The sequence below is a fragment of the Electrophorus electricus genome, chromosome 19, assembly GCF_041902795.1.
Source record: "Electrophorus electricus isolate QZ-2024a chromosome 19, ASM4190279v1, whole genome shotgun sequence".
Lineage (NCBI taxonomy): Eukaryota > Metazoa > Chordata > Actinopteri > Gymnotiformes > Gymnotidae > Electrophorus > Electrophorus electricus.
This window is the reverse complement of record NC_137515.1, coordinates 4,061,530-4,076,771: the sequence shown is the minus strand read 5'-3', so window position 1 is coordinate 4,076,771 and position 15,242 is coordinate 4,061,530. Positions and strand designations below refer to the sequence as shown.

The 15,242-nt window shown below is 39.7% G+C and overlaps 1 protein-coding gene across 1 annotated transcript in view; it reads right to left on the bottom strand.

The window, feature by feature from the left end:
* kirrel3a (kirre like nephrin family adhesion molecule 3a) overlaps nt 1–4,260 on the bottom strand; it is a 102,118-nt gene extending 97,858 nt beyond the window's left edge. The window contains exon 1 of the mRNA XM_027015469.3: nt 3,935–4,260. Within this exon, the coding sequence (XP_026871270.3) occupies nt 3,935–3,977 (43 nt within the window). The 5' untranslated portion in view covers nt 3,978–4,260. The remainder of the gene's footprint in view (nt 1–3,934) is intronic.
* Nucleotides 4,261–15,242: the final 10,982 nt, after the last annotated feature.

The window sequence follows — 15,242 nt, the reverse complement described above, 5'->3', positions numbered from 1 at the left end:
GTCAATGAAAGGACGTGCAGACAATATGGTTAGCCACGAGTACAGCATGTTTTACTGACTGCCAAACCTGCACACTAACCATCCAGTAAGCGGTTAGAGCTAGAGTGATTTCTGGGTATCCAGAACATCAGCATTACCATCTGCAGAAAAGGGCTCATACTCTCCACTAAACCCTACCCCACCCATTTCGCAGTGGTATCTCGGTGCAGTACAGATATCACTGCGAATCCGAGGAAAGCGCATTGGTGAGGTGAGTACGTCTCTAGAAAGAGACAAGCAAACTTTTGCAGGTGGACGCGGACGCCACCACCAACGACTAAAAAAAAGGGGGGGGGGGGGGTTGGCTTCAGCACAACCATGAGTCCTGCTCCTGCAGCTGACAAGCCAGACAGCACATCCGCGTGTTTGTTTGTGCATTTGCTTCCCGCCACATGCCTGCGTACTCGAACCGAACCCCTCCTGAGGACACATGGGAGAGACCCACACAGCTGCGCAGCGTTACTGCGGTGAGCACGTGCAGACCCGTCTCCTCTTACCTGCATGAGTAGAGTAATCGGCACGTATTCAGTAGGAACATCAAACATCAACCCTCGTTGTTATGGAGTCAAAACAAGCTACTGTATCTGTGTCATAATGTCATCGCAAGAATCGAATCAAAATGGTTTACAGAATTTAGTCTAACTAACCTGCGATTTTAAAGATGATATAATTCCTCTAAATTGTAACAGGTATGCTGCCGTTACTTTTATAGGGAAGCAAACAGTAACAGTGTCAGCCTTTTACTATTAAACATTTACACATTTAACCTGTTTCATGTCATATCAGCTATTGGCCAAAGACATGCAGGACAGTAGATTCTCCAGTTTAAAATGGTTGCCCCAATGAACTCTAAACCACTGTAATGTTCAGCTAGTGCAGAACTGCAGCTGTGTCCTTTCTCCACAGCATCCTCTCTTTTGCATAATAACACTTTAAAAGGAAAACTCAGAGTCGTGATACGATGCTGGTGGATTTAGCTGCCATAACAGTGCTACTGATGAGCCACAGAACCTGGAGGAGCTGCAAACACATGTTGACAGCACATGGTACGAAGTGTCTTACTGATGCAAACAACTGTGGAGTTAACTAGGTCTCCTTTCACATTCTGCCCGATTGTAACAAAGAAGACACTTTTGCAAGTCGCTCTGGATAAGAGCGTCGGCCAAATTCCGTAAATTTAAATGTAAATGTAAGATCACAGAGCCCATACATGAGACAAATTCTGTCCTCCTTTACCATACAGTGATAAAAACAGACAGCTTGGTTTGTTTGTGTCATTCATCATAATGAAACAACAATTTATCTCCACTGAAATTAAAATACACATTTTTAAAAAAATAAAATGATAAAAAGTGACTATGAATATGATGAAATAGTACAATTTCTCTATACTTCAGTAAAATTCTACCATATAAGACAGACTAGCCAGCTACAAAATACTATACATTGAGGGATTCGCATGTTCTGCTCAAGACTAGACAAGTCCACAGAATACCAAAGGTAATGCTAGAGTTAAAAATAAAGTTTATTTATCACAATCATGTCTCATTATGAGATTGCTCACATACTAATATGGTGAGATGCAAGACGGGCATGCTTTTGTTGCTGATGTTGTGACTGACACATAATTGTAGTTCAATATTTCATTTTCTTAGTTGTGAACGTTAAAACACTTTGATACTGTGGCTTAGAACTTTAAACCATGATCAATTTTTAGTTAGTGATTTGAATTCAGATTCAAGGTATTGAAATGAACCTGCATCTTTCTGGTCTTGACCTTGACTCAAACTCTGACCTAACCTCTGTTTTGATCTCAGTCTTGTCTCATCTCAGTCTCACCTTGGTCTTGTTGAGTTGAGGTCTTGTTCTTGGCTCAGTCTCATGTAAGGTTGTCTCAAACACAACACTAAAGTCTGACCTACATTATTTTGATCAACATTATACACATTTGTTAAGTCATGTAAATGTATTAAATCACCTTCTCAACATGTAACTGGAAGATCTGAGATTGACCAAGATATTCACAGTACACAACAAAAAAAATGCTGAGATTGGTCACAATGTTCACAGCACACAATAAAAATGGTGCAATTTTTTAAATGACATATTTGTGCACTGCAAAAGCTAATACTGTGTTAGCTATATGCAAACAATATATATATACTGCAGATGGATTATAAAAATCCTTAAAAAATATGCTGTGAAATAATACAATATTGCTCATTATTGTGAGCAGCTTTATGCAAAATTACCTTACCAGGAGTACCTTAATGTTTTGAAAGTGACAACTCAAAAGAAGGACATTACATAAAATAAATTAAAGATGGACTAAGCAGTAGACTATGAGTAGTTGAATAACCCTTAAGTGTCACTATTGTGTAAAAGGTTTTACAGTGTACAGTGATTGCTGGTTCAATTTGCAATAATTCGAGTGAAAAGGTCGAATCTTTCATTTAATGTTGAACAAAGCTGTCAACACAGTTGAGTTTAAAAATCAGATTGGAAAAAACAATTTCGTTTGCTTGTGTATTTGTTATGAAAAGATATTTTGATCTAGAATCCTGAATAAACAAACACAAAAAACAAGGTTTCTATTTTTCTGTGGTGGTAGTGATTGCATAAATACATATGAGTAAAAGGAAAAGGTAATCTGGTTCCACAGTGTTTATGAAATAACAGTAAACAGAAGTCTTAACAGTCTTAACAGTCTTGCTTAAACTAAACTTTTCAGCAAAATCCTGTCAGTGTTTCTTTCTAGGTCACAAAACTGATTTTCACAACAAGAGCAGTCTCCTAACATGGCCTCTTCATTTCAGCACATATACAGTCATAAAATTGGTCATAAAGCTCGCCTTCTGAGATTTGATGGGGAGTTCCTGAGACAGTGAGCAGAGCTTTATTAAACGCTTCATTGTTCTTGTCAGATTCAAATTAGGAGCTACTGTGTATTGGTCCTTCCTCAGTACAGAACAAACCCATATGATCGACAAAAAATATCAGCAAATGGCATATAAAATACCACTGAGAGGAAAAGCAATCTAATGAACTGCCATAGTTGGAGGAGAAAAGCCATTTCAGAATGAGATTAAATCAATTTAACCTGGAAGTATTCCATATTCTGGGCTGGATATTTAGATCATGTCTACTTTAAAGTATCATCAAGGGAACATGAAAATATATCTTTCACCTGCTCACACAAACACACACACACACACACACACACACACACACACACACACACACACACACAGACACACACACACATCGAGCATCTTGGCTACTCAGTAAAAGCAGGGAGCACAAAGAAAAACAATAACCTATAAGAACTTTCAAAGTCAGAACTACTCATTGATTTGTTCTGAGTACATGTGGGCATATGAAAACATACATCCATATTGATTTAACCCATCAGCGATCAAAAGACAGAAGCCATACGTGGATATATGACTAAAGACTAACCGAGCACCAACAAGCTTAACAATATAGTAACGCTCACTATAAAACGGAACTCTGAGTCATCTCCTTATAGCCGTCACTGATTATTCCCTGCCACTTTGTCATATCGATGCAAAAATGACAACTATGGATATTTGATTCTTGAGTATCTGATGTGTATTTGAACTGTTACCTCCAAAATAAGCACCGCGCGTCTTTGACTGTGCACATTGCAGTTGCCAGAAAAATTAAGTCACTCTAATAACAGATCGAATTTACTAAAATCCCTCTCCTAGACTAATGAGCCTTTGAACAGACAAAAAGAGACATAAAACTCATGGTCGTTCACCACTCTTTCCACTAAAGCTGAGCTTACAGGTGAACGCGCTCGCGATGCTAAAGACACAATTTGCCAGCCCTTTCAAATAAATCCGTTAATGAGAAACCTCTGTGCACTTACCCAAACCCAGAAGACAGGAGAGCAGTAACGTCCCGGAGAGCATGGCTGAACTCGCCGGAAAATCTCTTGGATACCGTGCGGGACTAAGGCAGCGATGCGCGGAGGGGGCTCGAGCCACCTCTTTCTGAAGAGCTTAGAGTTGCGCGCGCCTCGCCCGCGTTCCACTGCTTTCTGCAAACGTTTCCCGTCCTGTTTTATAAGGCGTCCTCCCTTCTTTCCTGCTGTTCCGCCGTGCTTTGCCTACACTCTTCGACTTAACGCTCAACGCTCGCGTCCTCTCGCTCCAGCTTGCCGATGCGCATCACTCTTTCCACACCGGGTCGGACTTCCACTCTCTCGCAGGGGCAATTCGGGGAGTCGCGGAGAGGGGCGCGATCGACGTTTTCGCTCCTCCTCTTCTCCACGCGCCTTGGACACGGCCAGGGCGAAAGAAAGAGGAACGGAATCAATTATAACTCCTACTTGGCTGGTCGAACGGGCAGGATGAGTGAGATAGCGTTTTCGCATTTAGACGACCTTAACTACACGAACTCTGGATTTTCAGTCGAAATTTAAGAGAATCTGAAAGTATATCTGAAAATGTCTCAAAATGCAAGAGAAGCTCACACACGCACGCACTGGTGTAAAGTTTGGTAAAAAAAAAAAAAAAAAAAAAAAAGTTCCAGCACTTTTGACATGCAACTAGTGTCAGTGATACAGAGTAATGATAAACGCAGAAATTATACTGAGTACATTATAATAACGTAATTAAATGCCATGCAATAGTTCGGATAATTTGTAGCCTGTTTAATGGAAACGAATTGGCATACAATTTGTAATCACATTAATAACACACATTAATAATAAAATCGGCAAAATACAGAAAATTAAATTTCTGCAATCAGTATAACAGCTTTTGCTGTTCTAGCCTTTATTTAAGTTTATTAACCGAAATGAAAATTAATGATAAACCTCAACTACCACCTGTTTGTGACTCAAGGGTGTCATCTCACACAATGAATACTTTCATTTAAATTCAATTAACTGAGCAGCCTTTTATGTGGAAGAAAATTTGAATAACAATAAGTATAGTTAAAACCACAAAGGAGTCTAGTTACATTATGAAGCTGTGTTAGGTATTCTGACTCTTAATAGTGCTCATACAGCATGGATTCGTTGAGAGAGCTGTGCACCCAAATGACTCAAATCCCCTTTTCCCTGGCATTCTCCATGAATATGCATTTGAATGAACACAATACATGCATGGAACAATATCAAACAATTTTCTTGTGACTAAACAGTTTATGTCCCCAGCTAGTCATTCTGATGTTTCTTTAAATCTCAACAATCGATGAACACCACAATCATGTCTTTGGAGAGGTAAGAGAAGGGTGGGTGGGGAGGGAGATATTTTTAGGTCAAAGTGGTTAAAATGCCAAAGATGTAGCATTAGTTGTGTCTGCAGATCAACTAAATTATGCAAACAGCTTGCAGGCTTTTACCTCTCGAAAATAAATGACAACATAATTTATGTAAGCAGTGCTTTCTTTGTGCCATATCTTAAGGTGCTTCAGAGAGGGTGCATACATAAATTTGTAATGGGTAGGTCGCTTTAGTGGTTCATAGCATATTGTTATTTGGCTCTCAGAGGATTATGGGTAACCATGCTACCCTTGCCAAGAGACTATCCCTTCAAGGGTTCAAAATTATCGTAATGAAGAGCTACCGTGGAAATCAGCTAAATTTCATAAGACAGCTACTGAAGCAAAAGACCAAGGGACTAGCACTTATACGCTCCCAGCTAGGAATCTGTATTTACATGGAGATCCAGAGTGTTTCAACCCCACAGGGTGCTACCATGGTCAAGACTGTGAAGCACATGTGATATTCTGATGCCCACTTCCTAAATGCAAAGCCCAGCCAAATATGCTGTTTAAACCACTGCCCAGGACAAAATTCATTTGGATGTAGACAACATACCATGTGTAAATATTACTGCTGCAATTGTGATGTAAAAGCTTAGTTTGCTTTCAGTGATGATGAAATCCTGCAAGATAATTATCTAAAAAACTGCTTCACCTGGCAAGAGATTTCCCATAGGGAGACAGACTTTAGTGCATATCTGTTTGCTCCTATGTTAAATGCCTTGAACACTTCTTTGTTGTGTCATTCTCCATAAATATAGTCTTAGTCCCCAATAAAAGTATTAGCCAATAAGAGTCCTACTGGAGTATAGGATGCATAAAAAAAGCTTGTAAGTACCTTGATTCTGGTTCTTGTGTTCCCATGGTAATGATTTCCCACTGACACCTTCCACTCCAGTAAACAATGCAGCAGCGCTGGTATATACTAAAAAAAAACTGGCTACATTTAAGGTTCAAACGCATATATGCAAATAATGTTTTATTATAAAACTTAAGGTGAAATATGTCACTAGGTGGGAAGAGAACTTTGACAGGTGTCTGCCTCGGTGCATCTCTCAGGATGGACACATCTCTTGTCATTTGGATCTTGTCTAAGAATGATAAATAAAATATCAGTAGATGGTTAAAAATCATTGGTAGGCCTGCAGTAAGATTTCAGAGCTAGATTTAAAGCAGAACCGTCCCATTTCTATAGGAAAAAGACCAGGATTTTTAACACATGGGAGGCATGCTTCATCAATAGACTTTCTGTCATTTTTGTGTTGTGACAGTGTTTACATACCACAACAAAAGAGGCCTCACTCCACCAAGATCCTGCACTGTCGGTTCTTATTGGAATCATGGAGAACATCAATACTGCATCACTAACATATGAAAAAGGTTTCAGAGATGTCAAAAATCATAGAATGAAAAACACTGCTTATTGTTTCAATTCACTCAAAATCCACTCAGTTCAGTTCAATTCAATAAAATTCAAATCAAGGTTTTATTTGTCACGTCTGCATTAATGGCAGGTACGAAGGTGCTGAGAAATTAAATAATTTCACTGAAACTCCTAAGACTCTGCATAGCAAAACAATACAAAGACTATGCAAACAATGCAGACAGAATAACAAAGGGTATAGGGTGAGTGGGTGAGTGGAGGCGTAAGACAAGAGCATAAAAAATACGCAGCTGTAGTATGTATGAATGTATTTATAAATGTCTGTACCGATTAATGAAATGTTCCTTACATATGCAGATGAGCTAGGTGTACCTTACAAGTTATATGTGTTCCAGAGTCATACATGTCATGTTCGGTATCCCCTCCTTCTCTGTATAATGCTTATCATAGCAGACTCACTATTGTTTGTAATACTGAACCTGCTGTAATTGTAAAAACACTGACATTTTATCTGCAATTATATATCTTTGTCTATAACAGCGAAATTAATTCAGTCTGTATTTGTATTAGACTGATTATACCAAATGCCAAATGCCTTCCCCAGAAATAGCCAGTAGATGTCTAAGCTTTGTTTGTATCCATTATTTTTTTTACCCGCCTAGATATTACCGAGACTGCTGCCCTCCTAATGACGAAGGACAGGTTCCAGTGCCCATCACCAGTGACCACCTCCTCGTGCATGTTGGAAAGCGCAAACATTGGCAACTCTTCCTCAGTTTCTCCCTGCAGCAGCACTGAGTGACACTTCAATTAGCCACCTATCCTCCTTTGCCTGTGTTAATAGCACAACCGCAACCCATGTGGGCTCAGGGCACGTCATTAAAACATCTTTAAAACGTATAAGGATTACTCAAGACCAGTGGCTAAGAATCTCTGCCCTGACAGGTAGCCGAGGGTCCACACTACACTCACCAGAGATAAAGCAATTTCAATCTAATTGCAAAAGGCCAGCCAGTGCCACCTGGTGAACCCACTATCTCCCCAATGCCTTCTGCTTACATTTCGCTTTCAAATGCATTGCAAGTTCAAATTTGCACAAGTCCCTGTTTTTTAACTTCATGGCATAATCCAAGACCGATGGCCTCCTTTCAGGTTTTCTTGTTTGTGTTTATGCTGTGGTTTTGTTTTCCTTTAAAGCCTTCCCTGGCACATTTAACGGGTGTCTGCTGTGTATTTGAAGTAACCTCAAGCTGGCATTACGGACACCAGCTCCGCCCGTGCCTCTTCAACCCTTTGACGTTCTCACTCCCTTCACCACAAGTGGCAGGTTCCTGGCATGCCTGACAACGCACATCAAGATTGGTATATTTCCCCATTGTGCAGGTGATGTGATGTTTCATCCTCTTTCAGAGCTAAAAGATAAAATTTAGCATTTTATGTAAGCCAAGAGACCTGCGTCTCACAGTGTACCCACTGAACTTTCAATAAATCATTAGATTACAGCAGCATCTGGAGCACACTTAACCAGACAATCCTAAATGCTGCAGTGAGCAACAGTTTCTTAACAACATTGCAATTCGATGTTTTAAAACGCGGCGGGATTATGAGGTGGACGCCTACACTGAGAACAGCAAGATTTATTAAGGGCAAATTCAAAATCAGAGTTGTAATCATGGTCCAGGGTCAATTTACCAACACAGAGACATCCAGTATACATGATAAAACAAAAAGTAAAACATAAAAACAACAAACAAGCAAAACAAGGACGTAAAGCAAAACAAAGACACAAGACAGGGTAACTATGGAGACAGGTCGGTAGGGAGGGCAAATCATGACAATTGATTTCATCGTAGAGGTTTTAGCATTTTTCCCCTTTTCAAAGATCAAACTCTAGCAGATTTAAGGCAAAGACAACCTAAAATGAAAAGAAATACAAAGTGCAGAACTATTACATTTACTCTTAGAACAAAGCTGAAGAACAGAAAGACAAACGGGAGTCCATACGTGATCCTTCTGGAAGTGATGAGCTGTGTAATCTAGCGTTTTTCATTAATTATGTCAGAACTTTCACTTTCATGTTAATGTAAATGGGATGTTATACTTACATAATGAATCTCCCAGGGCCTTCACTTTGAAAATCAGCCCCAACAAATGCCCTGTCCTCCGTTTAACATTTATATGTGCTGTTTAGTAAAGAATCACAACTACTAATGAATTATGCTGATACTTTTTACAGAGATATATGTGGGAATAGGAAAAAAAGTGTTCAAATATATATAAATATATATCTATATATAAACAAGATCCACTTCCTATAACTTCAGAAGCACTGGCGTAGGACCTTGGTCTGCGATGTCCTGTTTCTTTGGAAACCTTTTGTACTTCACTGCAATTTTGTCAATGTTTGACTATGTTTTTCTATATGTTAAAAAATTCCCCACTCACCCTCCTCCAAGCAGTCTCTTTTTCTTTCAAGCTCGGGTCCTCTTCCACCTTCCATATCTTTTCTAGCTCTTGTCTCAATCTATGGTATTTCACTTAAGATTGCTGTTTGTCCATAACTACTATGACCCGTCGGTTAAGCAGTAACATTTTGTCAGTCTGTATTTGGAAGTCCCATAAGATCCTTGCTTGGTTGTTCACAACCACCTTCTGGGTGTGTCCCACCTTGATCTCTGAACTTCCACCCCATACATGGCACAGATGTGTCTGTATACTATGTCAGCCATTTGGTTATGGCAATCTATGTATGCCTTGTGCTTTTCTGGGCTCCACTCATGTATTTAGCCATGTGCCTACTCATCTTGGCTGCAATGATGCCCAACAGGAGCTTCCATGTTGTGCAGAGGCAGGTTATCAGTTGGTAGTTGGATGGAACTGCCCCTTTCTGGGGGTCCTTCAGGATCAGGACTGTCCGGCTTTTCTGGGTGCATTCCATCCATTACCAGCTGGTTCGTTTGTGCTGCCATGCACTCATGGAATGCAGCAAGCTTCTTCAGCATGTAGGCGTAGACCATGTCAGGGCCTGGACCTGTCCAGCTCTTCATACTAGAGACCCTTTCTTGGATGTCTGCTAGCATGATTTTCTGCATTTCTGATAGCTGGCCAACTTCACTTCATTCTGCCCTTATCTTGGCCTCCAATCTCCTTGACAAATTCATCTTGCAAGCATGGCAAGCATCTCAAGTATCCTTGTTGCTGTGGTGTATATCAGGTGGTTAGTCCTAGTGATGTTCAAAGTAGTGATTGTCCATAATATGTGTGTGTGTGTGTGTGTGTGTGTGTGTGTGTGTGTGTGTGTGTGTGTGTGTGTGTGTATGTGTCAGCATGTAAGCTTGTCTTAACATTTTAAGATGCTGCTAACCCCATTATCAACCCCATTATCTAATAATTCAAGACAAAGGTTTCATTGCACATATGATATGATCAGTGACTGTTATTGAAAAAGTTTTGTCCAAAGCATTGTTAATTAAAGGAGTCATGTAACATCTGCCCATAAATCATTTATATAGTATATATTAGTCATAGAAAGGCAGAGAAACTGGGTTTCATATGAAATCTAGGCTCTTTGATGCAGTTAGGGTGAACAGAGCTCCTATGGGCCATCAGTCATCAATCTATGGGCAGGAGTAGATGCAGACTCTACACAGAAAGATCCACTGGAAAGTTTTAGATATTAAACATCTTCATTATGAAGACATGTGCCTTGAAGCTCTCTAGTAAAGGCAATGGGTGCAGCATTTGTCAGTTAACTCACTAATAAATAAGGCCACAGCTTGAGAGGGTAATCATGACCTGCTAGCTATGAAAGAGGGATCACTAACAGAGATGTGTCCATGTAAACTGCAGAGGCTTCCCTAGAACCCCAGGACAAGGCTCGAAGAGACACCTCAAAAGAAAGCTCAAAACTTGTAAAATAATGATTGACACAGTCATCCTCTAGTGTGTGCTTAGCATTCATCCCTGAAGCAGCATTTCACCTGTCAAATTCCAAGAAATTTCCATCTAAGAGTACAATATCTCTGTTTGGCATATGTAAATTCATATACTCATTCCCTTCTGAAGGTCTAACTATGACCTCAACAAATGTCTGCATGGGAAACATCAGACCACGCTCTGATAATGATTCAGTTTTCTGTCTCTTTTATAACTTTGCCTGATGCACCCTGGGGTTACCGACTTGAATATACCGCCTGCAGTGCAAGGTTAAATTGGTCATTCCAACAGCGTCACACATAGGCTCATTAATCTGCTGTTTCAAAAGTTTGATAATGAGTGTCCTGAAAAGGAGACTACGCTCAGTAGTGGGTGTTCAGTACATTACTCCTGAACACTTTGGAAATGCCAAAACAGTTTCAGAAACCAGCTTGCATTTCCACAGTAGCAATGATAGCCTAACAACTTACACTGGCTTTAACATTCCCTAGCATAGGGAGATACAACTGCAAATACTGTAGTTATACATGTGAAAATGTTTTATTCAAGCTTATACACTGATAGCGGTTACTTAAGAACTTCATGAAAGTCTAAATTGTTACATAAAAAGCTCATCTGTATTGTTTGAGTAGGGGATGTAATCAGACGTGAGTAATACTATCTGTCAGAAAGCTCTTTTTTTAATGTGTTCATTGTATATGCAGTGACACAACACAAAAGGTTTCACAGTAACTATAAGTCATCTTCATCATAACTGGTAAGTTGATATACTCAGAGGCTTCTCCTAGTGCCAGCTGATGTGGAAAACTGTCACCCCAAAGTTATTGCGCTGCTGTAGTAATCAGGGTGATCCCATTGAATTGCTTTTTTAAAAAATGATTATCTATTGATCAGAAACAAAACCAAATTTAGTTCCCACTGGTTAATTTTAGGAGCACTACAAAAGAAAAAGAAGAAAGAAAGCAGTACCCACTCAATAAGAGAACAAAGAGGGCCCTTTACCCACATGATTTGAATCATCTGTCTCAACCTCAGTTCCATCTGCAGACCTCAAAAAAAGCAAGCTTCCATTAGCAACTATACTTGATGCCTAATTAGTCTGTCAGTTTTGTGGAGCCTTTCTGAGTTCAGATAAGAAACTCAAAGTGCTCAAAGTCCCCAAATTTAGCATATTAGAACCATAAGAGTCAGTAAGATAGACATTTCTATAGATATTTATCATTACCTATAATTGGGAATTATTAACTTACACTCTGGCAGCAGAGTAATTTAAAGTGTTCTGTCTGCATGAAATCATGGAGAGGAAGAGTGCTTATATGAATATGTAAACTCTAATGCAAACCAATGAGTTCGATGCATCAATGCATTCCTGTCCCCAGTGTGGGATGTGTCCAATCAGATGCTGACGACCAGACTATGAGTCTGAAATTTCAAAGGAAAAAAAAAAAAAACACTTCATAAAACAAACAAACAATAATCAGAAAAATACATCAGCACTCTTTAGAGTAAACCATTGCCCACAACAAATGGAACAATGAAGCCATCAAAAAATAATTTTAATGGGGAGAATTTTTCAGAAATTGGAAGGGGAGAAAAAAAAGCTTTGTTGACAATACTTTGGCAACAAATCATGATAAGCTGCCATTTGTCAGGCTGAGTCAAGTTAAACTTTGATGAGGGCGTGGTTACCCAAGGGCATGTCACCTGAGTCAGTAAGATAGACATTTCTATAGATATTTATCATTACCTATAATTGGGAATTATTAACTTACACTCTGGCAGCAGAGTAATTTAAAGTGTTCTGTCTGCATGAAATCATGGAGAGGAAGAGTGCTTATATGAATATGTAAACTCTAATGCAAACCAATGAGTTCGATGCATCAATGCATTCCTGTCCCCAGTGTGGGATGTGTCCAATCAGGGCATGTCACCTGAGGGCGTGGTTACCCAAGGGCATGTCACCTGAGGGCGTGGTTACCCAAGGGCATGTCACCTGAGGGCGTGGTTACCCAAGGGCATGTCACCTGAGGGCGTGGTTACCCAGGCTCAAGCAACCACTGGTGCCTAAAGGCTGGACTAAAAGGAAAACCAGTAGTACATATATGGTAGGTGTGTTTGAGCAGATGACACTGCTGTCTCCCCTCCCCGCTGCTCAAAGAATATTGAATATTGAATATTGCTCCCTGAGCTCAGTTTGCCTGACACAAAACCAAGCTCATTGTACTAAGCGAAATTCATTTCATGTTTCAGTTGAAGTCTGGATAGCAGCAGAGAGTCAGGGTGAAGCGTATCAGATCCAACACCTCGATTTAAAAAAAACGTATTACCAGCACACAAGGCCTCTAACTTGGGGTTTGAATGCAAGCACCGATCTCAAATATATGCAGTAGCAAATATGTTAAAAATGGGTTAAAAAGGTATGGTCCAATACAAGTTGGTCTCATTTTGATATTTAAAGTGGTCTTGTCACTGAGCTGCTCTGTACTCCAAAAGAGCTATAGGTCACAAGCAATGCTTCAAATTCATCCTGAAAAGAAGTGGAATGATAAAGGATACATAAGAACCCCCCCTCTCTCTCTCTCTCCCTCTCTCTCTCTCTCTCCCTCCCTCTCCCTCCCTCTCTCCCTCTCTCTCCCTCCCTCTCTCCCTCCCTCTCTCCCTCTCTCTCCCTCCCTCTCTCTCTCTCTCTCTCTCTCTCTCTCCCTCTCTCTCTCCACTGTCAGTGGCATTGCTTGTCATAGGAGTAGACAGTCAGACTGCGCAGAGCCAACTTTCCAGCTCATGGGATGCAGCGAGCAAGTCTTTATCTCCCCAGAACAGACACATCCGATTGCATCCGGAGGGCTTTTATGGATAGGTATGTGGGTGTGTGTTTGTGGAGGGGATTTTATTCTGAGGTTTTATTTGCAAATTACTCAAATGTCTCCTTCCCAGGAAGTAGGGGTCTTACTACTCTCTCTGACAAATTGCCTTTTTTTTCACAAAAATGATGTCGAAATGCATTTTTTAATCATTCTTACTGTATGTATATTAATTTCCGCTTGAACCGCCTTTACTAATGCCTGCCATGGCTATTACCTTCGGCATGCAGGGATTTTTTTTAGCATGTTAGGGATCCTTTTACCATCACATCAAAACCACATGAATAATGACAATGTCATTTGAAGCTATAGAGCCTCTGGTTGACTCAGCTCTGCGGATCAGGCGCGGGCATGAATGATCACTTCTGCCCCTCTGGTCCATGTTCTCCAAAAGGTGTTTGCTAAAGGGGGATTTCAAAGGTACATATTACATTATACATCTTATATCCTGACCAGATATATCAGAAGTGGAGCATTTCATTGATGTTCTTTGCCAGGGGATCATAATGCCCTCATACTCTACACTAAAGTATTTCAAAACCCTTTCTGGGCAAAAGCCCCCGTCTAATACCACAGCTGTACTGTACAATACTATTTTATAACTAAGTAATTCAAATTGAGTACGTTTGACTATTCACCTGTTGGTGGCACAAATATGAATGGAACCTGATAGATGCAGATACGAGAGAGATGCCGTGTTTCCTGACTTAAAACCTCAGATTAATTTTAAAAGCGGTGCTTCAATTAAATCATCCAATTCAGAAATAGGCATTTCATGTGTACAACACTGGTGGAGAGAGCAAATGAAATGATAAATATGTGGCCAAGACCCTGTTGTGAGATTGCTGACCCAGCTATGAAAAGAGGTCTTCTCGCATACTTCATATTAATTGAGATTATTTCCACTTTTCAAGTTCCATTCAAGTGGGGTGCTGACAAAGTACTCACTAATTACTTTAAGTGTTTCAACCTTGAGCCATCCTCTTTGGTAATCAGAGCATTTAAAATTGTGTGACTACACTAAATACCATCATGACAGAGAGTGAAACCTTTGAGCAAAGCTGGATCACTTGTCAAATATCATCTAAACACTGCAGTCTGGACTTTGTTATGTGGAGTGTTTGTTACATTACATCATGCTAAATCACAATATGAATTTTAAAAAAGTTTAACAACCAAAAATGTAATTTCCAGGTGAGGCCAGGTGAGGCCAGTGCTAGTGTTATTATGGAAGAAATCACTGCTGAGTTCTTCAAAAATGACTTTTTCATCATATTATAAGGGTAAACCTACAGGACCACATTTGTAGAGTAATGTTTAGTACTCATTAAATGAATCCTTTAATGAGTACTGGCACAACTGTACATCTGAATGTCAAATAATACAACTCCACATGTGATATAACAATGGCAATTAGTTACTTCTAATTAAACTTTACTACAACATTCTAGAGCCATTATGAGAACTCTAAAATCACATTTTCCTAAGCACTAACTACTCAAGGTGTTAATAAAGTGCAAAAGGGGTAATTACCTTAACTGAAACATTGTAAAGCATGAGAAGGTAGAGTTCAGTCAGCTTTCAGCTGCGTGGAGCATTTAAACCTCGTTAACCTTTAACTAAGGATCATTTTTTCTTGGATCTCTTGCAATAAAAATAATATCAACTGGCATAATCACTGCTGTTTGTCACTAGCTATTAAATAACTTATATATATATATATA